This window comes from Nasonia vitripennis (genome assembly GCF_009193385.2).
Source record: "Nasonia vitripennis strain AsymCx chromosome 1 unlocalized genomic scaffold, Nvit_psr_1.1 chr1_random0013, whole genome shotgun sequence".
NCBI classification, from domain to species: domain Eukaryota; kingdom Metazoa; phylum Arthropoda; class Insecta; order Hymenoptera; family Pteromalidae; genus Nasonia; species Nasonia vitripennis.
In genome coordinates this window covers 65035-90406 of record NW_022279601.1, presented here as the reverse complement: position 1 = coordinate 90406, position 25372 = coordinate 65035, and the positions used below count along the sequence as shown (strand labels likewise).

General features: G+C 38.6%; 1 protein-coding gene across 1 annotated transcript; it reads left to right on the top strand.

The window, feature by feature from the left end:
- Positions 1 to 343: 343 nt before the first annotated feature.
- Positions 344 to 1493, top strand: LOC107981531. The gene is made up of 3 exons (XM_016987561.1): positions 344 to 354; positions 747 to 981; positions 1245 to 1493. The coding sequence occupies exons 1-3, from the start codon at positions 344 to 346 to the stop codon at positions 1491 to 1493; spliced, it is 495 nt and encodes a 164-aa protein (XP_016843050.1).
- Positions 1494 to 25372: the final 23879 nt, after the last annotated feature.

Sequence of the window (25372 nt, the reverse complement as noted above, 5' to 3'; positions counted from 1 at the left end):
TGTGCCACCACAAATATTTTTACCATTGAATAAATGGGTTGGCAAGACTGTGCACGGTATTAATGTAGGTCGTATCGACATCTTAAGAATATGTTATAGTAATATTCGAAGCTTTCATGAAATATCCTAACGACGCTTTTAAAATAATTTTTTTAACGAAGTCTATTACTGTCGTCGTAATCCCGCTTTTAAAAAGTCGTAGTTAGGTTTTTGACACAAACATTATAGCAATATGCAAAACCAAATATGCTGTCGTTGTAATCTTATATGAGTTCTAAAGAGACTCTTTTCATTGCGTTATTATTGCTACCGCTGTCGTCATAATCCGGTACCGGTCCCCATCATGTCCGTATTGTAAGTATTTTTTTTTAATTTTATAAACTTTGAATTTTAATATGATAATCTCAGATGAGATCTCACCTGGAAAATAATCAATGAAATATTTAATTACATAAAATGATTTATTTTTACTTATGTATACTCATACATGACTATATTAAATACTATAGACAATCACAAATATATATATAATTATGCATAGCCATATATGATTATTAAAAATTATATAGAGGTAAACGTCGGGTATCAATATACAATCATATATGATTATGCTTATTGACTATACATGATTTTCTATCAACTTACACAAGTCTATATAAATCATTTTTATTCGAGCATATATATAAAATATTTCAAATTGAATAAATGTATACAAATTCTCAGTTTTCTTTTTTAAATTTTGACAGAAACAGACTTCCACCTCTTCCTCTATGTGTGAAGAAAATGCTGTTTTTGGAAGTTGGGGAGGAGTTTTATGGTGACAATAACGCGTTCTATGCAACAATGCTACACACTCAAGAAGATGGAACAAGCTTCAAGAAAACTGGCATCGAGTTATTTGGAAGTCTACACAATTTTTTAAAACAAATTGACGTACTGCTTATACAGAACAGATTACTTTTATTGGAAATAGGCGCTTCGGTAATTTTTTATAATCATAATAAAACAAGTTTACACTCAACATGACAAACGTCAGTGTAGAAAGATTTGAAAAATTTATAAGTGTAATACAACCTTTACGTACGTTAGGGTAAGATCATGTTAAATTCGAGGCTACTTTAACTTACACAAGCCTGTATTACACTTGTAAATTTTTCAAATCATTCTGCGCGGACGTTTTTCATATAAAGTGTAAAACTAATATATTATTGTTTACAAATATTAATAATAAATTTACTTTTCAGGTATTTGGCACAATGCATGATTTTTATACGTCATTAATTTTGGAACAGGATGATCAACCATCTTATTTTATGCAAGAAGGAATAAGTTTATTTATGAATAGACAGATTTTTTTATATGAAGTATGTGGAGAGGTCACCCGACAACAGCATTTATTTGTTTTTAAAACAGTACGTGATTGTTTATATCACAATATACCAAACGTTGCTATTTTATTACTGGAAAATTTAATAAATGAATTGGAAAATTAAATATGTCTTTTTATACCTTTGAATACCCCGCCCGTCAGACATCTTTGAATATTCTACCCATCGGCCATGACACTTTACATACGAGCATGGTCGATGAGTAGGATATTCAAAGATGGCCGACGGGCGGGATATTCAAAGTTTCATTTACGCGCGCGCGACCACATGCTCGCATTCCACGTTCCATTTCGTGTCAAACTAACTATTAATAATAATTAAATTTTTATTAAATGTATATGGGTATGTATGCGTGTATATATGCGTGTATATATGCGTGTATATATATGTTTCGCGTTCCGCGCTGTTCAAGTGTGTGCCAGGTTTGGAGCATAGCTCCTTGTACTGGTTTTTTCTTTTTTCTTTTTTAGGAAGGATGAGAGCCCCAACCGCGCTCTCACCTGTGAGGTACCACCATTCTTGTTTACCTCTCCACAACTTCCTGCTTTTATTTATAATATATTACATATATTTTTATTTATTTTAGAAGCCATTCTTTCCTGATCTTCCTTAAAGGTATCCACTATGTCCTGACTATCTCGATACTGCTGTAATAAAAAATTCTTCATGAAATGAACATTTCGTAGGGCGCAAACAGGATTCCAGCATAGAGGATGATGGTGCACAGCGTGTACACTTCCTTCCGAAGGTTGGTTAAAGCTGGACATCCGAAGTCTTCTAAGTTGTAAATAATACTGTAAACAAAAAGATATGTTTTAGTATTTTATTATTATTTAAATAGTAATAATTATATACTTACCTGTCGCTTGGCAACACTTTCCTCAGTAGCAGTAAGTCCTTGTAGCGGATCTCCCCCGCGCTCCAGGGTATCCCGTGGAAGTTCCTCTCCAACCAGCGATTTCGGCACCGACTCCCCGATGTTAGACTGGACCACTTGCAATATGGTTCGAATAAGAATACGGAAGGAGTCGCATCTTCTTCAAGAGCAAGAATCGCAACCTTCTTGAAGATGAACTCATTGGATGATGTCTTGAAGCCTTGAACGTCTACCACGTACTCCATCTCGAAGTCTACTAATCCTCTCGAGCACTAGCGCATCTTAACTAAATACTAATTTAAACTTTTATTATAGATGGCGACCATAGAAACCATCAAGTGGTTGTGGGGATCTCTACGTCATGCTTACAATGGTGATGCTGATGTAGAGGATATACAGAGGTGGTTATTCCTAACCTCTAAAGCTCTGGAAGAAGCTGAGGAGATTTCAAGTGGACCAGCCTTAACCAGAGAGGAAAAGCAGAAGTGTCAAACAATCTTGAGACATTTGCATACCATTCAAGACAAGCTCCTTGATCTGGCGAAGAGAGGTGGTGATCTACGCGTTGATCGATCAGCTGATCCCCCCAAAGTTAAATGGGATGATTTTCAATCAGCCTTCAAGACACGAATCAGATCAGGTGTTATTACCAACCTCGGCCATCTTGACATCGTTTCATTCTTCAACGATGATCTCCCCCTCTTCGAGGAAAAGATTAAGGTGGCACTCTCTGTGTACGACGCTGTCAAGGTTAATACTGAGCTTGCAGCCGAGTACGCCATCCAGAAAAATCATTCGGAGAGTCTTGAAGTGAAGTACTTCAATACAAAGAACGCTCCCATTCATCAGACTACCGACTTGACGAAGTGGTTCGAAGAAAACGTGCAGCGACCTGACCAGACAGGAATGGAGGAATTCCAAGAGAAAGATTCCGGTTGGACTCTTCGTCAAATCCTGAGCTTGACGGTAAACGTAAACAAGTTCAAACCCATGAAGGGAAGCTCATACATCGAACTACCGGAAGTTATTAAGAAAAAGCAAGCTTGTGTGAATGTGCAGAACCGGGATAACGAGTGCTTCAAGTGGGCCATCTTATCCGCATTACATCCTATAACTACTCATGTAGAACGCGTATCTCATTATAAGGATTTCAAGGATGAACTCAGTTTTAAAGGTATTGAGTTCCCATTGCAATCCAAGGACATTTCCAAGTTTGAGAAGCAGAACAACATCTCGGTGAATCTTTACATCCTGAAGAAGAGGGGTGAGAGATATGAAGTATCGCCATGCCATGTGACATGCCAGGACTACTACGTGAACGAAGAGGAGGAGGAGGAGGAGGAGGAGGAGGAGGAGGAGCGCCCTCTACCCAAGTTTCACTATGTCTGGATCAAGACTCTCTCCTGCTTGGTGTATAGTCAATTGTCTCAACATCGAGAGAAGAAACATATTTGTGATCGTTGCTTACATTTCTTCCGCTCAGAGGATAACTTGAAGGAGCACGAAGTAAACTGTGCTCAAGTCAACAAGTGCAAGGTTAAATTACCGACTGAGAAGGAGAAAATTCTCAAATTTGAGAATTTTAAGCATGGTGAACGTGTTCCCTACATCATCTATCCTGACTTTGAGTGTCTCTTAAAGCCTACGCAAGATAAGTATGCTTATCAAGAGCATCAAGCTTACAGCATAGGCTAGCAGCTTCAACAATTAATGCTCTGGTTATCGAAGCTACAGATAAGAGGGCGAGGAGGATGGACAAACCCCTGCTCAGTGGTTCGCAGCTGAACTTGAAGCTGTGAAATCCAAGATGGAGGAGGTTTACGGTAAACCCAAACCGTTAGCGCTTACAGAGGCTGAGGAACAAGCCTTCTCTCTGGCTACCTCTTGCCACATCTGTAAGAAACCATTCTCCGAGAAGCAGACGAAGGTGCGCGATCACTGCCATCTAACCGGACGTTACCGAGGAGCTGGCCACCAGGGATGCAATCTGAACTTCAAGGATTCCCGCTTCATCCCGGTCATCTTCCACAACCTCACCGGATACGACTCACACTTTATCATCAAAGAGATCGCCACCGCTGCAAACTTCAAGAGACGTGTCAACCTCATCCCTAAGAACAAGGATCGCTACATCTCCTTCACGAAGTTCATCGATGGAAGTGAGATCAGCTTCCGCTTTCTGGACTCCCTCCGCTTGATGGCATCCTCCCTTGAGAAGCTAGCTTCTTACCTTAATCATCTCGATATAGCAAAGCGAGTGTTCGAGGAATATGGCTATTCCAACGAGCAGATTGAGCTTCTCAAACGTAAGGGAGTATTCTCCTACGACTACGTCTCCAGCTTTGACAAGCTAAAGGAGACGAAGCTCCCCTCCCAAACCGACTTCTTCAGTCAGCTGACTGAAAGCGGTATAGAGGACGCCGACTATGCGCATGCGCAGAATGTCTGGCAGCGCTTCAATATCGCGAGCCTTAGCGAGTACTCCGATCTATACCTTAAGACGGATGTACTCCTGCTCGCAGACGTGTTTGAGAACTTCCGCTCGACATGTCTCGAAGCGTACGGTCTCGACCCCGCTCATTACTACACCACCCTCACCTGGGATGCTATGCTTAAGCATACCAAGGTCGAGCTAGAGCTCCTTACCGACATAGACATGCTCTTATTCGTTGAGAGAGGTATCCGGGGTGGTGTAAGCCAGTGTTGCAATCGCTATGGAAAAGCGAACAACCAATATGTGAGCGAGGGCGTCAACCCGCTGGAAGAGTCGAAGTACTTAATGTACTATGACGTCAATAACCTCTATGGTTGGGCTATGACTCAGGCCCTACCATATAGAGGCTTCCAGTGGGTCAACAACATGGACACTGCAACGAGGAGGAGTCGGCAAGCAAGAGACCGAGGTTGGAATAGGTAAGTCGAAAATCTGCTTTACCAACTATACTTCGATACTAACCTTACCTTTTGTTTCAGATGCTGAATGAGTAGGAACAACAAGTTGGTGCTTGTTCGAGCTCTCTGCATCCTCCGACCTGCTTGCAGCTTCCTAATTGGTCAAGCGGCGGCGGCGGCTCGAGTAGTCGTAGTGGGGAGACCTATACATAAGGCTGCGAGGCAGACTGCAGAGATCATTCTCACCAGTCGACTGACGAGTGAACATAACCAGGTATTCTCCTCGTAGAAGAAGCATCCTCGTAGACGATTATCCTCGTAGAAGACGCATCCTCGTAGAAGATCATCCTTGTAGAAGACGTATCCTCGTAGAAGATGGATCTATCAGCATGGCTGCTGGAGGCTTCCTGCCGACGAAGAAGGTTGTGGAGTTGGAGAAGGATCATTCCTACTTGGTAACAGCTTTGAAAACAGTGAAAACTAGATATGGTCCGAAGATTGTAGCAACTCTAAATGAGGAGTTCCAGATATTCCTCCCAGGACAAGTATCAACTGCTCTCAACAAGGATGAGGCCTTATTCAATCAGCTGAGTGAAGCTGCAAATAAGTTTAAGCTAAACCTCACCTATCTTAGAGATACCGGTGTGCAGTTCGGCAACGCTTAAGTGGGTGAAGAAACGGAGAGGTAGTTACAAGTTGGTTGTACCTCACGGGTGGGGGCATGGTTGGGGCCCCCACCACACCGAACAACAAGTTGTTAAAGCTTCAACCTGCTGAATGCTCTCTCCAAACGGTTAAAAGCTAGTGAAGCAGACTGTGGAGATCATTTATTGCTTAAATGGAATTCATGAGCTGGTCTCTCTTGGTGAATAGCTATCAACTGTTAAAACTGAAAAAAAGATTATACTTGCGTGATAACGTTGTTCAAACGTGTTAGAACTAAGTATGGTCCAAAAATCTTCACAGTTCTCGACGATGAGTTTTCATTGATGCTTCCGCATCATCTGTCTACATGTTTGTTGAATGATGATGTTTTGCTTGATGAAATTATATCAGTTGCAAATCAACGTAAGTTGACTCTAACTTTTAAGGCTGATAGAACTCTATCTGCATATGAGATGTTGTGGAGCATAGTTAATGATGAAGATCTATCCAATAAGATGCTACCACTTGCAAAAAGGGTTGGATTAAAACTCAAGCTGTGTTGAGTGGGAAATCAATGGAGATGTAAATTCAAGATGGTTGTACCTCACAGGTGGGGGCGATGGTAGGGGCCTCCACCACTTCCCAAAATCACACATCGCTTTTATTAATCCAACTGTTATGAGAATTGTCGAATCCAAGCCACTTTACGTAGACTTGCTCTCCTCGTTTCTTCAGAACCTTCTCTATGAGATATATGTCAGGATACTTTGTTCTCGATAACTCTTCTTCATAAAATCCTCCAGTGATTGGTTTATCCTGATAATCCTTGAGATAATAGGTAACTATATTTGTTGCAGCTACTCTACTCACTGTAAATATCTCTGTTGACCAGTTAGGTGTATAACCCTTCTCAAAAATCTGCTTTACTCTACTAAATCGTACATGATCTCCTACTTTAAATTTAGGTTTCTTTGTTTTTGTTATTGTATGAGCAAAACGTTTAAGTATTTGAGTTTGATTATCGATAGAGACTTCATTAGGTCTCACTCCAATTGTTCGATGTTTACTATCATTATACTTAGCTATCAAATCGGGTAAGATAGTTAGCCACTTGTAGTTTCCTTGAAGGCTTTACTGAATTCACATCTTTGTTTTTAAAGTACGATTGATACGCTCACATATGGAAGCTTTAAGATTGCTATATGTGGAGTATAAATTAATCTTGTATTGCTTCATGAGCTTTTCAAAATTCGCATTGTAGAACTCTTTACCTCTATCTGTATGCAAATTTTTTGGTATTCGACCTAGACATAATACAGACTTCATAGCTGCTGTAACTTCTTCTCCAGTTTTCCTCTTTACTGGAACAGCCCATGCAAATTTAGAGAATTTATCGATGATTGTAAGAAGATATCTATAATCCTTGTTCTCCTTAGCATACGGTTGCATTTCTACTAAATCAGCTAGCCAAGTTTCATCTAATCCTCGAAAATCAAAACTGCGATGAGGATAATTCCGTCGAGTTGGTTTGTGAAGTTCTTCAACTACTACTTTTTTATGTTGCATGTTAAACGTTTGCTGAATGAATGTTGCTTGTGATCTGAGACACAGCCTCTTTTATAGTATCGATTTCTAGCTTGTAGGTAAGTAATTTTAAATCAAATTGCTCTCGGTATGCTTCCAAAAGAGAATCTAAATTTTTTAAGTCTCTTTCTTGTCGGGATATTAAATCTATAATTTTATAGTTTTCCATTTGAACTTGAAACAAACTGACAGCCTCATCTATGTTTTGTGCATCTCCCACGTTGCATAACCTCTTTTTATCTATGTCGTATTGGCCATCTGTTGTGATTTTGAAACCGAAACCAGGAGGGCCACGACCACCTTCGCTTTTTTTAGATTTAGATTACTAGCAGCTGTTTCGAATCCACTCATTTTAGCATCCTTATCAGCTAAAGTTTCATCGAGACTATCATCATCATCAGTGTCACTATTTTCACCATCAGAAGCAAAGTGAGTTTTATCAATGCTCTCATTCATTTTTCCTTTTCTCACTGTTTCATTTAGAGAAGATCTATTCTGCTTTTTGTGAGGAGGAGGTAAAAGAGCATTTCTTTCAGTTGAAGAAATAAGCTGTTGTAGAGGATCAACAATCGGTTTAAAGGTATCTCGTACAGCTTTTTCGAAACTATCTTTTTCCATCTTCAACATATTATACTTACGTTTAACTGCGTTTTGTGTTTTTACAAGCTGACGTAATATATTCTTTTCTCTTTGAATATCACCCATGTTGATGCTTTGATATACAAAGATACACTATGAATTTTACTACATGCGTGCTATATATAGCAAAACTATCAAACCCTTTCCGATATCTACCTCCATTGATTGGACTATCCTTATCAATCATTATAAAACCATACTTATTATCACACCAACATTTTGAACATAAATTTTTAAACTGCATATAACTCATATCAGAATTAACATGATCATCGTACAGATGTTTGAGATTTAGATCATCTTGTCGAAAAATTACCAATAGATTAACATTGTCTCTTACAAGATGTTTTGGAACTTGTGCATAAGACTGACAGATATAAAAACAATCTACTTTTTTATGTCTCCCCATGCAGTAATATGTTTTTATGTTATCTTGCTTTTCACAGGCAACATCATAAAATATCATGATTGAGTTGGTGAGAGCATCATCGGGAGCTATCACATCATCACGCTCGCTAAAAGGGAAATATTGTATATCATCAATAGGTTCTAAAAGATTTTTTAGAAATTTATACTTGGATTGATTGAGAGATTTCGAGTATACATATACGTTTTCAAATCTAACACCATTAGGATGTGTTATTAGAGCAAGTAAGCTATTAGTTTTACCACAGTTTGATGGTCCACAAAACACAGCTCGAATGCTGTCTGGAAGTAGATCTCCATGACGCCTAATTTTTTTCTCAGGTTCGATGACAGTGTCGAAATTCACTATGGGAAGCTTGACTGGTTGCTCTTTGAAGTTCATTCTTAGAGGTCTGATTTGCAACTAGGTATAAAAATATAAATAGAGCGCGCTTATATACTCTCGGTATCAGTTATCATTTAACCTTCATGGTGTGATGATCACATATAAACAACAACGACGTGGTCGTGGGATTATTAATAAACTCATCAACAAACTTCCCATTGAACTTCATATACCAGGATATCAATACTGTGGTCCAGGTACCAAGTTAGCTAAACGTCTTGCTCGAGGTGATCCAGGAATTAATCCGTTGGATAAAGCTTGTAAGGAGCACAATATATTCTATTCGCAAAATCGCGAAAACGTTGAAGCTAGGCACGTTGCTGATAAAGTATTGGCTAACAAAGCTTGGCAGAGTTTTGGCAAAGGATTAAAAAATTGCTGAAAAAGTAGCTGCATACGCTATAACTAACGCTATGAAATTAAAAACAAACCTTGGAATGGGGATGAAGTCCCGCACTACGCTTAGAAGAGTAGTGAAGGCTGCTTCAAAATCAGTTGTACCAAGCAAATGTGCTAATAAAGTTATTCTTTCTGATTTGAAAGGTGCTCGCAAAATGGTTAAAAAGGCTGGTGGTAAGAAAAATATTATAGTTCTTCGAATATTACGAGTTCCATCTAAGGTAGATGGTTTCCTACCATTTCTTGTTCCCATATTTGCTGGTCTTACAAGGAAAGGTACCCTACCCGAACTCCCCGAATTTAATGATTTTCATATATGTTGTAGAACATAAAAAAATAAGAGACACGTATTTTTTTTTATCGGCTAATTTTCACTTTTAAGGGATAAAAACCTCCCCTAAAGTTAACCCCCAAAAAGCGTTTTTTTTTAAATATCTCGGCTTAAAATTAATATTTTTCAATGAAACAAATTGGAGGTTATTTCTTACAAAAAGAGCAAGTATTTCATGGTGATTTGAAGAGTAAGGGTAGCATCCCCTATTTTTTAGGGGTTGAAAACATATATTTTTTGGCATAATTTTATAATAAAAATGTTTAAACCGACTAAAAAAAATTGGAAAAAATGTTTAAACATCCTTAATAACAAAATTTAGTTGACGTCTTTCGGTGTTTTCATAAATATTACCCCTAAGGGGGTAAACCACCCCTAACACAAAATAACTGTAAATATGTAATTCAATACATAATATTTCGTAGAAAGTTTGTATATAGCGGTTTTCGAGGTCGCTGATTACAAATCTGTTATCAGATTTTGAAAATTCAAAATGGCGGATCCAATATGGTGGACGGAAATATCGAAAAAAAATTTTAACTTTCAAAAAAACTTGTTTACAAATGTGTGATCTTTGTAGCCTGTACATGTGAACTAAAGAGCCTTAAACCCTAAACCCCTAAAGAACAAATAGGCTAAATGGTTGTGCATTTTAACCAAACGACTCCAAACCCCTAACCTCCAGACAAGCCGAAGGCCTATGCTTTACCGTAGACACGAGTATAGACATATTACCGATATTTTATTCTATCATTTTGTATGTAACAAATAACGTCTCGTTTTATGTTTCAATCAAAGATTATTTATTTTTCTGCTTTTATAAATTAGCATAATTTCAAAAGTAATTTCATAAATTATAAAGTATTTCATAAATTGCATAATTATATAATTTTATAAATTCAAAAAGTCCACACTTTTTTGCAAATGAAAAAACATAGGTTAATAAAATTAGTTTATCAAACTCTTTTGCGTTTTGTAATAAAATTTAATGTTGTCAAACTTGGGAGTTTTTCATTGTTACAATTATTTCGTAAGCCAAACGTTTTTTAGATGAATTCTCGAAGTAATGATTATTGTATCTATAGTAAAATATTTACAGTCTGGAATTCCATAATAATACTATTTGATACGATTTAATGAATTTATCAAAAAATCTAAATTTAATAATAAATATTATTCTAATTATTATTATTATTTTTCATTATCATTGCTATTATCAGTATTACTGTTATTATTGCTATTGCAATTATGCTTATTCTTCTTATTATTATTATTATTATTATATTACTATGATAATTTTTGTTATTGGTAAAAATACATAAAAGAATATTAATACTCGAACTTCATTTGCAATTAAAGAACACGTTGTTATTGAAAGGGAATTTTATATGCATTCATTAGTTTAATGAATGTTATCGTACATTCAATGATAATTCCACAGATAAATGTCTTTCACTCATAAAAGTTGTTGACAATATGTGCGAATCAGTATGTTCTTTTTTTAGATTGTTTTCATCGAGTGTTTACCTCAGCTGCCTGTGTTATTTTTTAGGCAGTGAGTGAGTTTTGTGGGTATTCTAGTTCGATGCCGGAAAGTACGAATAGTACGTCTTTTTGTTTGTCAGTGGTATCATACAGTTGTAGAAAATTTTCTTTAGTGATTTTACATAGATTTACATTCTTCAATTTCAAAGTGAATAAAAGTTGAATAAAACCAAAAATAGAGTTTTCCGAACATCACAAAGTGGAACGAGAATTCTTCTCCAATGCATAAATTAATGATTTGATTCAATTTACATTCACTCGTTTTATTCTGGTAGAAATGTAGCAGTCGTGCCTTACATGCAAAAACACAGCTTGTATAAATTTTACCGCTTGTTTTCATTTTAGATTGAAAAATGAAAATTAATCCGTTAAACGTTCTAAACTTATTATTAGCATACTTTCAAGCGTTAAACATACCAGATAGTGTCACGAATTATCACGAAACAGAGTTGGCCGAAAAAATAAAAGAAATTTTAATAGATGCAACACATGATTTCAACGATGTAGAAATGATTACTGATGACTCTTTGGATTTTCAAGAAGAGTATAAAGACCATAATGTGGAAATAATTGAAGATGAAGTGCAACATCATTTTCCTGATCCGGATATAGCACCAACAAATCAATGTACAGCAGATAATGAAGAACTAGATTTTGAATACAAAAAAAGAGCTGTAGAATTTTGGAGAAGTAGCAAAACGAAGCAAAATTTAAGTCTCAAAACAGTGCAAAACAGATTCAAAAAAGTATCATCTATTAGTCAGCTACGTCGTTGGGCTCATTCAATTAATAAAGGTGGCACGTATAGAGAAAAAGTAGCACAAATTTGTCAGTATACCCTGGATAATTTTCAAGCAGCTCTCGACAGTGGTTCAATTATCCATGATGAAGATATAATTCGATGGGCCTTACAAGCTAAAAAAGAAATTGGTTTTGATGATATTAGATTCAAAGCTTCTAAACATTGGTTACTCAAATTTAAGCAAGCACACCGAATAGTTTCTAGGAAAATAAATAAGTTCATAACAAGAAAAACACTAGAAAGTAGTGCAGAACTTACGGCTAAAGCTGAAGCATTTATCGATGACGTTAAATCGTGTATACCAAGGATTGGACTCGAAAATTTGTATAATACAGATCAGAGCGGATTTCAGCTAGAAATGCATTCTGGAAGAACATTAGCAGTAGAAGGAGAAAAGCAAGTGCAATGTCTGGTACAGTTAATTTCAGCAACAACGCATAGTTATACTATACAGCCACTAATATCAGCTACTGGACAACTGTTGTCACCGCTATTTCTTATTTTAAAGGAACCAAGTGGCAAGTTTGGCCCTATTGTAGAACAAAACATATTTAGACCAGAAAACGTGTACGTGGAAGCATCCAAATCTGGAAAATTAACAACAAGTAAGGGAACTAATAACAATTTTTACATTGTAATATCGTTGATCAGTTAATTAGTAAGGTGTTTAATTGCAGATCACTTCAAAATCTGGTTGGAAAAAATATTTTATCCCTATGTAGGCCATCACTCAATACTATTACTTGATTCTTGGAGTGGTCATTGTGACAAAGTTATAGAAGAAACAATGCCACAAAATAAAATTATTAACATAAAAAAATTCCAACTGGAACCACAGGAAAAATACAACCACTTGGTGTCTATGGATTCCGTATTTGGAAAAACTTTGTCCGAACATTTTCTGATAATGTAATGTTAATGGATCATGATATGAATTTACATGTGAGAAATAATATAATTAAACTTCAATCATTGGTTCACAACCAACTGTCTTCACCGAGATATATAGATTTGTTTAAATATTCCTGGTATAAAAGCGGTTACGTCAATGAAAAACCAGATAAATTTGATAATCCTATAGATTTCAGTTTTGGAAAGTCTTGTGCAACACATTGTGAAATAGAAGGGTGCACAAACATTGCAATTGTACGATGTGGTTGGTGCAAAAAAGCATTGTGCTTTAAACACTTTTATGAGGACTACCATTATTGTAAAAACATCGTAAAATAATATATTTTATGCTCAATACAAAAAATGCACTATGGCAAAAGATACAAGATTGTAGATTATTATTATACTCTAATATTATAAACAAAAATACATTATAAGTTGAATTTACAATAAAGGAATTTCAATAACATTCTGATAACAATTTCTACGGAAATTATAAAACTGCTTCACACACAGAATTTTCTTGTTTACAAATTTAGGAATTTGAGGTGGTTTGGTTAAAAAGCACAACCATTTAGTCTATTTGTTCTTTAGGGGTTTAGGGATTAAGGCTCTTTAGTTCACATGTACAGGCTACAAAGATAAAACATTTATAACAAGTTTTTATGAAAGTTAAAATTTTTTTTCGACATTTTCGTCCACCACATTGGTTCCGCCATTTTGAATTTTCAAAATCTGATATCAGATTTGCAAAGAGCGATCTCGAAAACCCTTATATACAAACCTTCTACAAAATATTATGGATTGAAGTATACTTATAATTATTTTGTGTTAGGGGTGGTTTACCCCCTAAAGGGTAGTATCTATGAAAAAATCGAAAAACTTAATTTGTTTATTATAGATGTTTACAAATTTTTTCCAATTTTTTTAGTCGTTTAAAACTTTTTTATTATATAAAATTTTTTTTCGATATTTCCGTCCTATTGGTTCCGCCATTTTGAATTTTCAAAATCTGATAACAGATTTGTAATCAGCGACCTCAAAAACCTCTATATACAAACTTTCTACAAAATATTATGTATTGAATTACATATTTACAGTTATTTTGTGTTAGGGGTGGTTTACCCCCTTAGGGGTAATATTTATGAAAACACCGAAAGACGTCAACTAAATTTTGTTATTAAGGATGTTTAAACATTTTTTCCAATTTTTTTTAGTCGACAGATTAACAGATTTGTAATCAGCGACCTCGAAAACCTCTATATACAAACTTTCTACGAAATATTATGTATTGAATTACATATTTACAGTTATTTTGTGTTAGGGGTGGTTTACCCCCTTAGGAGTAATATTTATGAAAACACCGAAAGACGTCAACTAAATTTTGTTATTAAGGATGTTTAAACATTTTTTCCAATTTTTTTTAGTCGGTTTAAACATTTTTATTATAAAATTATTCCAAAAAATATATGTTTTCAACCCCTAAAAAATAGGGGATGCTACTCTTACTCTTCAAATCACCATGAAATACTTGCTCTTTTTGTAAGAAATAACCTCCAATTTGTTTCATTGAAAAATATTAATTTTAAGCCGAGATATTTAAAAAAAACGCTTTTTGGGGGTTAACTTTAGGGGAGGTTTTTACCCCTTAAAAGTGAAAATTAGCCGATAAAAAAAAATACGTGTCTCTTATTTTTTTATGTTCTACAACATATATGAAAATCATCAAAATCGGTGAGTTCGGGTTGGGTACCTTTCCTTGTTAGTGCAACTGGTGCACTAGCAGGTGGCGCTGCTGAAATAGCTAAGGCTGTTAATGATGCTAAAGCTGCCAAAATTAGATTGGAAGAGAGTCAGAGACATAATCAAAAGATGGAAGAGATTGCACTTGGTAAAGGACTCTACTTAAAACCTCACAAGAAGGGATTAGGTCTTCATCTAAAGCTTGGAAATGGATTGAGAAAAAAAAAGATCCTCGAAGTAAGATTGTCTGAGAGAGCTCTTACAGATTTTGATCTTCTAAAGTATGCTAAAATTATGAAGATCTCAAACTTTCGTGGTGTATTTATGCGTGATTCATTACCGATAGATGGTCCGCCTTACAATGAATCAGCCATAGTAAATTTGGATGATACTCGTGGCCCTGGTACGCATTGGGTTGCATACCGTAAACGCGGTTCAAATATAATTTACTTCGATAGTTTCGGTGATCTTCAACCTCCAATAGAATTACTACTTTATCTGGGTGTTGATGAAGTAAAATATAATCATGAAAGATATCAAGATTATAATACATTCAATTGTGGTCATCTTTGTCTCAAGTTTTTGAGTGGAAGCCTATATAAGAAGATGAAAAAATAGTTGATGAGTCATTATCAGTTTAACTGTCATGGAGGATTCATTGACTCTGAATCTCTCTGCCACATCTTCTATACTTGAAGCTCAATACTTTCCTCCTATTGAACTATCTCCAAATAAAAATTACGTTCTTGGATTAGTTGAATTGCTCGCATTTAACTCAATTCCTAATATAGATACAGACAATAACAAGTTCTACGTAGGTGAGGAGATAATTAACTTGCCGACAGGTAGCTATGAGATTGAAGATATAGAAAATTATCTTCATGACGCATTAGCTTTAAAAGGTATATCAATATCTCTCAAACCCAACAATAACACTCTTCGCAGTGTAATTCAGTGTAGCCATACCATTGATTTTCGTCCGCGAGATTCGATTGCTCAACTACTAGGCTTCACACAACGCATTCTTGAAGCTAACATTATTCATAGATCCGATCTACCAGTGTCTATTCTCAAGGTTAACGCTCTACGAGTCGAGTGTAGCATTACTACTGGTGCCTATATAAACGGTCAGCGAGTGCATACCATACACGAGTTCTTTCCTGCAGTGCCACCAGGATACAAGATCATCGAAGTTCCATCACAAGTTATTTACCTTCCGATCACTGTGAAGAGTATTGATCAATTGCAACTTGGTATAGTTGATCAAGACGGAAATCTTGTTAACTTTCGAGGTGAAATAATTACAATCAGATTACATCTAAAACAAGCGTAATGGGTATTGTCTACAGCGGTAGAGGGTATATAAGCAAACCAAAATGGCAACCAAGAATCAGTCGTCAGCGAGCAATCAGAACGCTAACACGGCAAAATATACAATTTTTAAAAGGACTCGGTCTAAGAGTCAACCGCCCTGGTGGAAAGTAACGTGTATATTCCTCTGCTGTCTTCAAAAAAATGGACGAGATTCTAAATATTCAATCTCCCGTGACGTACGATGATTCGGTGTGTAATTATGAGATACACGCTCATCAACCTTACACCGCTTCATCTTACAATAATAGTGATGAAATACGCATCTCTGTTCAACATCAAGACTTGTGTCTTTTACCGTCGGTCGGCATCAGCGGGCTCGGACCGCTCGGACATTGATCTACGTATTCCTTCGCGAAGAGTTTGCCTACGCGTGTATTATTGCTTTAGCACATTGATGTCTTTGCTCAGAATTGTGCTAAAGCAATCATACATACTCAGGCACACTCTTTTATTTACTATGATGAGGTTATGAAACACCTTTAAAGCTTTAAAGATCCTTGACCTTAAATTGCCGCGCGACGGCGCGTCACTGTTTGCGCGCATGCGCAACGCTCAATTGCCTAAGTTGAAACTATCTTGATTTATTTAACAATTAAGGAAAGTAGACAAAAACTTTACTTGAGCTATTATATATGTAACTTGAGTAGTTTTTTAGCACTTAGAGCAGTTAAAAATATTATATATATATATATATATATATATATATATATATATATATATCAAAAGATATGGAAGTTTAAAAATAGGGATAAATGAATTATTTTTTCAATGACTTTATTGACTTTTAAATAAATAAATTAAGGTGAGCAATTTCAAAGGACAACGCAGTTAAATTGAGCTATTGAAAAACTATCCATTAGTATTTTTTTTATTGCAAATATCATTATTTTGCAGGCTGGGGTAGGGTAGGTGATGAACAGCCCTGAATCTTCCGAGTTTTTCAAGATCTCGAAAGAAACTAGTGTACGGATCTGGCTAGATAACTTGCCAAAAATAACATCAATTTCTGGACTCCTTATGGAGAGTCTAGCTTGTCTGCAAATATTGCGCATGTATATCACGTAGTGTGCTCTATAGCCATATTCGTGTTCAGCGACCTCAAAAATCCCCAAGTAGAAATGTAATAAGAAACAAAGAAAGCCAGCGTGTTAGTAAATACTTTTTGTAGTTTGAGATCTTTAGTTAACACACGTGATTCCTATGTTGAGTCCGCGTGAAACAAGCATTCTCATAATTTTTGCCGAACGTATAAATTCATTCTAAAACTAAAATAAAATTAAAGAAAATGTAATAAGTATTTTGAGTCCTTGAAAGCAACACTTGACGTTTTATTTATCGAGATATTGACATAGTAATTCAAAGTAGACAACTGTCAGCCGCGCATCGGGACATGAAAGCACACTAGCGACGCTGGTGTACAACCTGTGAGTCTCTCACTCACTGCCACGATGCAACAACGTGCGCGTGCTTCAGGTTTAGGCACGTTCGAACTCCCTTTGTCGCAGAGAAGGGGAAGCCATACATCGAGAGTGTAGCAGCGAGTCAAACGTATAACTGATGTGGTAACCAGCGGAGCTTCTTTATTAACGCGTTCGATCGGCTAATAGTGCAAGTGAATAAGTTGTGAGTAAGTGTGTTCTCGTGTCTGTGAAGTTTTAATTGTTGCAGTATTTTTTATTACACCGCTGCAGATCGTGATGCCGTCACTTATTTCGCTGCTTCGTCAAAGTTAATGACGATAAATACGAACAAAGAAGGTGGATCCTTACTTCAATAAAAGCATCTTTATGTCAGCTCAAATCGTGATAGATATGGTGTCTAGTGGTTACGTTTTGTGCGAAAAAAAGTTTTCATGGACGTTGTGACTGTAAGCAATCTCTCGACTTAGCGTGCACGTGTCTTGGTGCTTGTATAGTGGGGAAAAAAAACTTATGCAGATAGAAACAGTCTGTAAGGTATTTAATACTCCAACACTGTCATGGACGTCTGCGACGCACGGCTAAAAAATCAGATGACCGCAAAAGACAATAATAATAATGATGATAAAATGTCTGGAGAAGGTCCGCGTCTCTTCGAATGTCCGAGAATGTTCGTTTTTGTTAATAGTTTGTGCAACGTCTCTAGATATGCAGTGAAGTGAATTGCAGTCAGCCAGGTGCTGATTTTAATGCCCCCAGAAACACCAGGGAGCTCTATTAGAATTATCGCGTACTTCAGTCGTACATCAGCGACCTCTTATATTTCGTATAATATATGATTAACCGCGAACGATTAGTTTAAATCATTTGAATTTTCCTTTGTTTCGTGTACGCAGAGAGGTGATTAAACGAGCACGTGAAAAATCTTGTCATTAGTAAAAATATTAAGTTATTATCGAGCGTTCAAGTCACGTTGATATTATTGCGAAACGCTTTATGTCCATTAAGAAGACTGGAGTAATGCAAATTTACTAGGGAGTATATAGAGATAATTCGATATTTCAATACTGTCCCGTACGCATACAATGTCAGCAGTATTTTAATATTAAGATTTGTTCGATTTTTACAATTCTTTTTAAGATTAAAAAATAATCTATGCGCCTCAAATACTTTAGGACAGTTCGAAATAAACTAATGTACACAGTTCATTTCGAATGCCAGCTGAACTTACTAGTACATTAGCTATAACCGATTTGAATGGAAAAAATACGCTTGATAAAAAAAGAGGGAGATTGAATTTACTCTCTTTCACTCTCCTGCAATATCAAATGCGGTCCGGGTGATTACGCCCTTTACAGCTCGGTTCCACATTCGTAGGTAAGCCTCGAAGCTGCTCGGGTTGTCTTTTGCGTCACGCAGGCTCTCTATTATTGTTCGTGGCACGATCGAGGTTTGTTTAAAATCTAAAGTCCGCTCGAGCGTCATTCGGTCTGATCGAGCTTCGTTTGTTCCGCTCGAGCGTCCTTCAGTACGATCGAGCGTCGTTTGTTCCGATCAAGCGTCGTTTGTTCCGATCGAGCGATCTTTGGTGCGATCGAACTTTCTTCGGAAGTGTAAACATCGAAGCGGCTCGATCAACTCCGAGCGCTTCGGAAGAGTTCTGATCGACTCCGATCAATTCCGAAGAGTTCTGATAGACTCCGATCACTTCGGAAGAGTTCTGATCGACTCAGATCGCTTCCGAAGAGTTCTGATCGACTCCGATCAATTCCGAAGAGTTCTGATAGACTCCGATCACTTCGGAAGAGTTCTGATCGACTCAGATCGCTTCCGAAGAGTTCTGATTGACTCCGATCGCTCCCGAAGAGTTCTGATCGACTCCGATCGCTTCCGAACAGTTCTGATAAACTCCGATCGACCCTGAACGACCCCGGATCACCCTGAAAGACCCCGATCGACTACGATCAACACGAAATAATTCCGATCGACTACGATCAACACGAAATAATTCCGATTAACTACGTACAAACCGTATATTCATGTGAATACTCGTACAATCGCGTGCTTATCCGTTTTTAAGTCGTTGTAGGAACCCGTCGATTTCGTTGTAGAAAATGGACTAGAGAACACGTAGAATTTTCAAATTCGAATTATACGTTATTTTACATATAAATATACAGGTTTGTACGTAGTCGATCGGAATTATTTCGTGCTGATCGTAGTAAGTTATATATTGCTGCATTTTGACATCAAACTTTTCTTGTAAAATAAATCAAGACAAAACATATTGCACATATTGTCATCACGTACTTGACATGCTACTTAAACTATCGACCTGTGAGTCTGCGGCTTCGTTATGCTTTTAACTCCGATTTTGGTTTGCAATAAATAACACAAGTATTTATACGATACAGCACAAAAATATGAGAGAACTCTCATATAGTCTCCGAAATATTCGATACATTCGATCAACACGAAATAATTTCGATCGACTACGCACAAACATGTATATTTATGTGTAAAATAACGACATTTTATCATAATTATTAATATTATTGTCTTTTGCGGTCATCTGATTTTTTGATTTTTTAGCCGTGCGTCGCACACGTCCATGACAGTGTTGGAGTATTAAATACCTTACAGACAGTTTCTATCTGCATAAATTTTTTTCCCCACTATACAAGCACCATCTGTTAGAGGGTAATGTTCAGTTTTTGCGTGAGTTGCCATACTACACACGCCGCTGTATAACAAAACGCCGCGCGCCGTCACTGATTTTGCCGTCTCAAGTAACCAAAAATCGTAGAGATTTTAGCGTGCACGTGTCTGTTACAATGTAATCTTTAATTTTCACGTGAATTGCCATGCTGCATACGCCGCTGTATAACAGAACGCCGCGCGTCGCCACTGATCTTGCCGCGCGCCGTCATTAATCTTGCCGCCATTAATGTAAATAATAAAAAAGAAACTGAGTGCAGTTTCTTTTGAGTAAACGTGCTCTATATTAGATTCAATCGCAAGCAGTGGTCTATAGTGGCTATTTCTTGGATAAAAAGAGTTTTACCTGTGTTCGTATTTGTGTGAGTTCATGTAATGTAAAACCCGCAGAGATTTTAGCTTGTACATGCCAGTCGGAACATATAGTTTTTACGGGACTCGCTACACTGCATACACCGCTGCAAATCGTGACGTCATTCTGATCACACGTCTATAGTATGTTTTGGCAGTGTACAATCGCTCTGTTTTTATACGATATAACAAACCTCGCAGCATCGCTGTTGCTACTTGGATAGTCGCGATTGTCGTGAGGGCTCGACCTCGGTCTCTATCTTTCTCTCTCGTGAGCGCTGCAGCGAGAAAGCGAACGATACGTACGGACAAATGCTGACGATTTTCATTTTCAGGGTCGCCTCTACTCGCCGCTGAATGAATACGCGAAAAGCGCGTAATGAATACGTCGAAAGTACACTCGTACGCGTGTACGTTTGTTCGCGGCTCTGATAGATGACACGGAACTTTTTTCTTTTGGAACTTAGCTAGAGCACGCGTGCAGTTTGGAGAAACGCTGCGAGACGATTAGCTGTGTAAATTGTCGCTTTCGTTTTATCGATCGTCAAATTGCGCTTAGGTGTCCGAGAGCTGGCGGTATGGTGATTTTGTATTTAGAAATATAAAATCGATGCTGCAAGATAAAAGCGATGCTGTGAGATAAAAGCGATGCAACGATATTTGTTATATCGTATCAAAACATAGCGACTGTACACTGCCTAAACACACTATAGACGTGCGATCGGAATGACGTCACGATTTGCAGCGGTGTATGCAGTGTAGCGAGTCCCGTAAAAACTATGTTCCGACTGGCATTTGCAAGCTAAAATCTCTGCGGGTTTTACATTACATTAATAGTCCAAATTAGTTTTTATTTAAGAAATAAAAGTTTTTCGTTATGGGTCGAGGGAGGCCAAGAAAATGTGACGAGTCAACATTCGTCTCAACTCTCATTTTCTGGGCAGATAAAGTATATAAGAATAATACAGTTGTCTCCAAATTCGTTCCTGTATGGCAAGATCTGGCTAAAGTGCTAAAAAATAACTATAAGCCAGAATTCTTATATGCATTAGTAACAGATAATCGTTGGAATATTCTTGATGGGATACAAAAAAGAATTAAAATTGCCTATTACTGCAAATTTAGCAGACGATCAAAGAGAGTCTACCAACGAATCAGATTTCCAAGCTGATAGTTCAACCCTGGTAACAAATGGCCGATAAGTTCTGGCCCGTTCCCTAGCGACTCGGTAGAAATGAAACCCAGAATCCGTCGAGAAATATGCGTAGTTTCTACGCTGAAATCCAAGTAGCAGAAGTTCTCTTAATTTTTTGCGCATGCGCGTACGGTTCAGGCTAGGCACAGGCATACTAGAAGATACGACGCGTATTGTAGAGGCTTTCTGCTATGTTATACAGCAGAATAGCATAGCAAACAGAACTACAGTTTTCACAGTTTCAGTCAATGTTGAATGATGAATATTTAGCCTATTAATTTATCTAGAATGATTTTAAAGGGAAAATATGATTTTCAAAGTGCCCATTAAGAGTGAAAACCTAACCCTACACATGCATACTGTCATATATGACAGTATGTACAAGCATGCTGTACTGACTGACTTTGTGTTGTTCAAGTGCAATTACTGTGTGAAAAGTGTCATCGATGCTCAAAGTCACCAATGATGAGGTTTGCACAGGTATTTCAAATCTCATCAGTATGCGAGCGCAGTCACTGTCAACCACCAAATCTCTCATAATCATGCTAAATCCATGCTATTGAAGTTTGATGTCTGTTCTTTTGCATTAAGACTTGTTAAATTATTTAAAAATAGCCTGCTATCTCAGTTTTCACTTAACAGTCTTGATTCGCCTTTGCACCCTGAACCCTATGGCTTTGGCGGCAAAAATACAGGTGGGTATATACATGAAAGTTGAATTCATATCAGCTAGAATAATTTCAACTTAATACACTGTTTCAACATGCCAATACAAATTAAGTTGCTAAATTTCAGCTCTCTAAATATGATAGTTTTCAAATAAGAGCTAAAATAAAACTGTGAAAAAAGTAATCGAAATCAATAAAAATCTGATTTTGCTCTCACTTCTGAAACACAAGAGAAAGTAGACTGAGGAAAAGAAAATATCTAAAATTTATCAAAGTTCTTTGGGAAGCTTTCTTTAATGAGAAAATTTGGACCAACACTGAAATAAAATGAAAGTTTCACTATAAAAATCAACATCTATCATAAATGGGACATCAGGAAACTTTGATGGTAAGTTCGTTATGCATAAAACCTATAAATAATAGCATAGATTATGCAGACTAACGTATCGACGTTCAAGCTTTTGTTTATCACATTTTTCCGTAAAATAGTCTTTTAATTATTTATGATTTTTCAAATGTTCTTTAATAAGCAAATGTTTAGAAATAAATGAAAGCAAAAATCCTTCTCGAGACTGCCTGTTATCTTCGCATCTACTTAAAAAAAATTTGATAATTTCATAGATGGCTCACTAAATTTATACTAACTTATTCAGTCGCGATTATTAAAACAAATTATAAATTAAATATATTTCTACACACACAATGAACGTCGCAAAATTTTGTTATTGATTTCGGTACAATATTGAAAAAAAAGTGACTGCATTTTTTATTCACACATTTATTTTTCACATAAAAATTATAATTCACGATGCGTTTCTTTACTATTACGTAACACTAGCCATGCGATTCGTACACATTGTTTTGAAAATTAAACATTTTTTGGTTATTATTAACAATCTACTCATTTTTATTGTACTATTTCTTTTTAGCATTGTTATAACCCACCCGCAGGCTCTCTCGCACAAGCCCCTAAACACGCGCAACCCGACATACCGTCACTATAGCGCACCGCGCCAGTAGTTCCGCGCCCGGCCGCTAGGCGTCCGACGCCACCAGTTCGCCCTCCCTATAGTGGGAGAGCGTTCCGGGGGGCATATAGAGGCGCCGGGCCCGGCGCTAAAGCATCCCCCCCTCCGATCAGATTCCGGATCTAGTATTGGAGCACGGTGCCTAGGCAACCTGCACAGCTTACCAGAACACGGAAATAAATCTGATTTTTGTTTACGAATAAATTACTCTCGTAATTATTTCGCCTCCCCTTCCTTCTCGCATGCCGAGACCATCTTACGCAGCCTTACGGGCCGAATTGGAGCTCACTCGGCTCTATCTCACTCAGGCCCATCGGGCAGGAGTTTTGGAACGGCAACGTCGGCCTCCGCCAGGAGTCGACGCCGCCACTCAGACCGAGCCGACGAGCGCCCATCAAGACTGTGCTACCCAGGTGGATTGGCCTCCTCCGTCTCCGCCGCAACAGCCTGCTCCCGAGCCTGCAGTCGACGTCATCTGCGCCGAGTGGCCGGAGCACCTGGAACTGGTGGACACGTCCGCTCGCCCTGCCTCTCCTGACTTCCGAGCGCTCTTGGCGGCTCCTCCGACAGACCCGCCCCCAGCCGCTCTTCCACGGCTGAGCATCATCAGCAGGAAGATAGCAGCGAGCCAAGCCGCTCGGCCAGAGTCCCGCAAGGTCTTGCTGGTCTCCCCGACCAAACGGAAGGCGTCGCCCTCGCCAGCCGTCAGGAAGCGGACCGCCCCGCAAAAACCCGGGATCCCGAAGCCCAAGATTGTCCGCAACGAGCTCCTCAGGACTCCGCTGCGACTTCCACCGAGGAAGAAGGCGGCTCACGCCCCTCATCCTCCGGTGTCCTTAGCCGAGGGAAAGATAGCTGAGGCGGCCATTGATCTAACGATCATCGACTAAAGCGCTCCGCGCCTCTTAGTCATTTTTGAGTGGACCGATCCCTCTTTGGGATTGGCCCCGCAATAAATACAAACACAAAGCTCCTCGGAGCTCCCCCTTTCCCCTTATACGAAACTGGGTGGTGCAGCCTTCACCGGGTTGGGCGGCCCTCCCTCGTCCAGACTCGCTCCAAGAGTCGACCTAGAGAGGTCCGAGCAGTGTCCGCTCTCTAGGCAACGAAGAAGCCAAGAACAAGGAACCTCAGCAGGCCTCCTCGCCTGTCTACCTGCTGTCACGCCGCCTGCCTGAGATCAGGCCCTCCTTCACTCCGCTCTTCAGAGAGAGAGAGAGCCTCACGAGCACCAGCAGTTCTGCAGCAGCGCACACATCTCTCCCTCCGCTCGCCCGCTCTTTTGGGCCACCCCAACAAACCCGCATACATCAAGTGGCGGCCCGAACGTGGGGCCTGACATCGTCAGCTGTGGTCTGAGATCACAGGCGAACTCATGACCGACGGAGCCATCAGGGCACGAACCAGAGGCGTTAGTCGCCCACACACCAACATCAACTCCCGGCCGATCATCATCCCTTCGAGAACTCCTCGATACCGCTTCACCATTGACTTCCGACAACTCAATGCCCGTACAGCATTCACCGGTCAAGAGACCTATCACCCGCTCACAAGCACTACTTCTGCGAGTAGAGAATAACGCAGTGGCGCCCAATCCCAGTAACAGCTCAAGTGACAACGAAAGCTCCAACCAAGAAGAGCGATCTCCATCACCTGAGCGCACGCCAGAACCACAGAACGAGAGCAACGCGTCAGACGTCGCACAGAGCGAAGAAGGCGCCCCAGGCGACGCGCTAGACGACGCTCCCATACCTAAAAGAAATCCGCCCGACATGGATAACGCAGGGAACAACGGAGGCAACGATGCCGCAGGAGGCGCAGGAGGCAACAGGGACGCAGGCCTCAGAGGCCTACCACCCGCAATGCAAAACTGGAACGCCTTCTGCCAGGCTTTGTACGGTCACAGACCACCTCTCCCTGAATTTAAAGGCCTTGGGCATGAAGACCCACAGCGCTACCTTCGCAAGTGCGAAGAATATATCGAATCCTACCAGATCCCGGAGGGTCAAAGGACGAGTGTCATAGAGAAGGGTTTGCGCGGAGACGCAGACAAATGGTGGCAATGCTACAAAA

Coding starts and splice junctions, on each gene's coding strand:
- LOC107981531 (XM_016987561.1), top strand. Junction 982..1,244: donor TATTGGAAATAGGCGCTTCG/GTAATTTTTTAT, acceptor TTTACTTTTCAG/GTATTTGGCACAATGCATGA.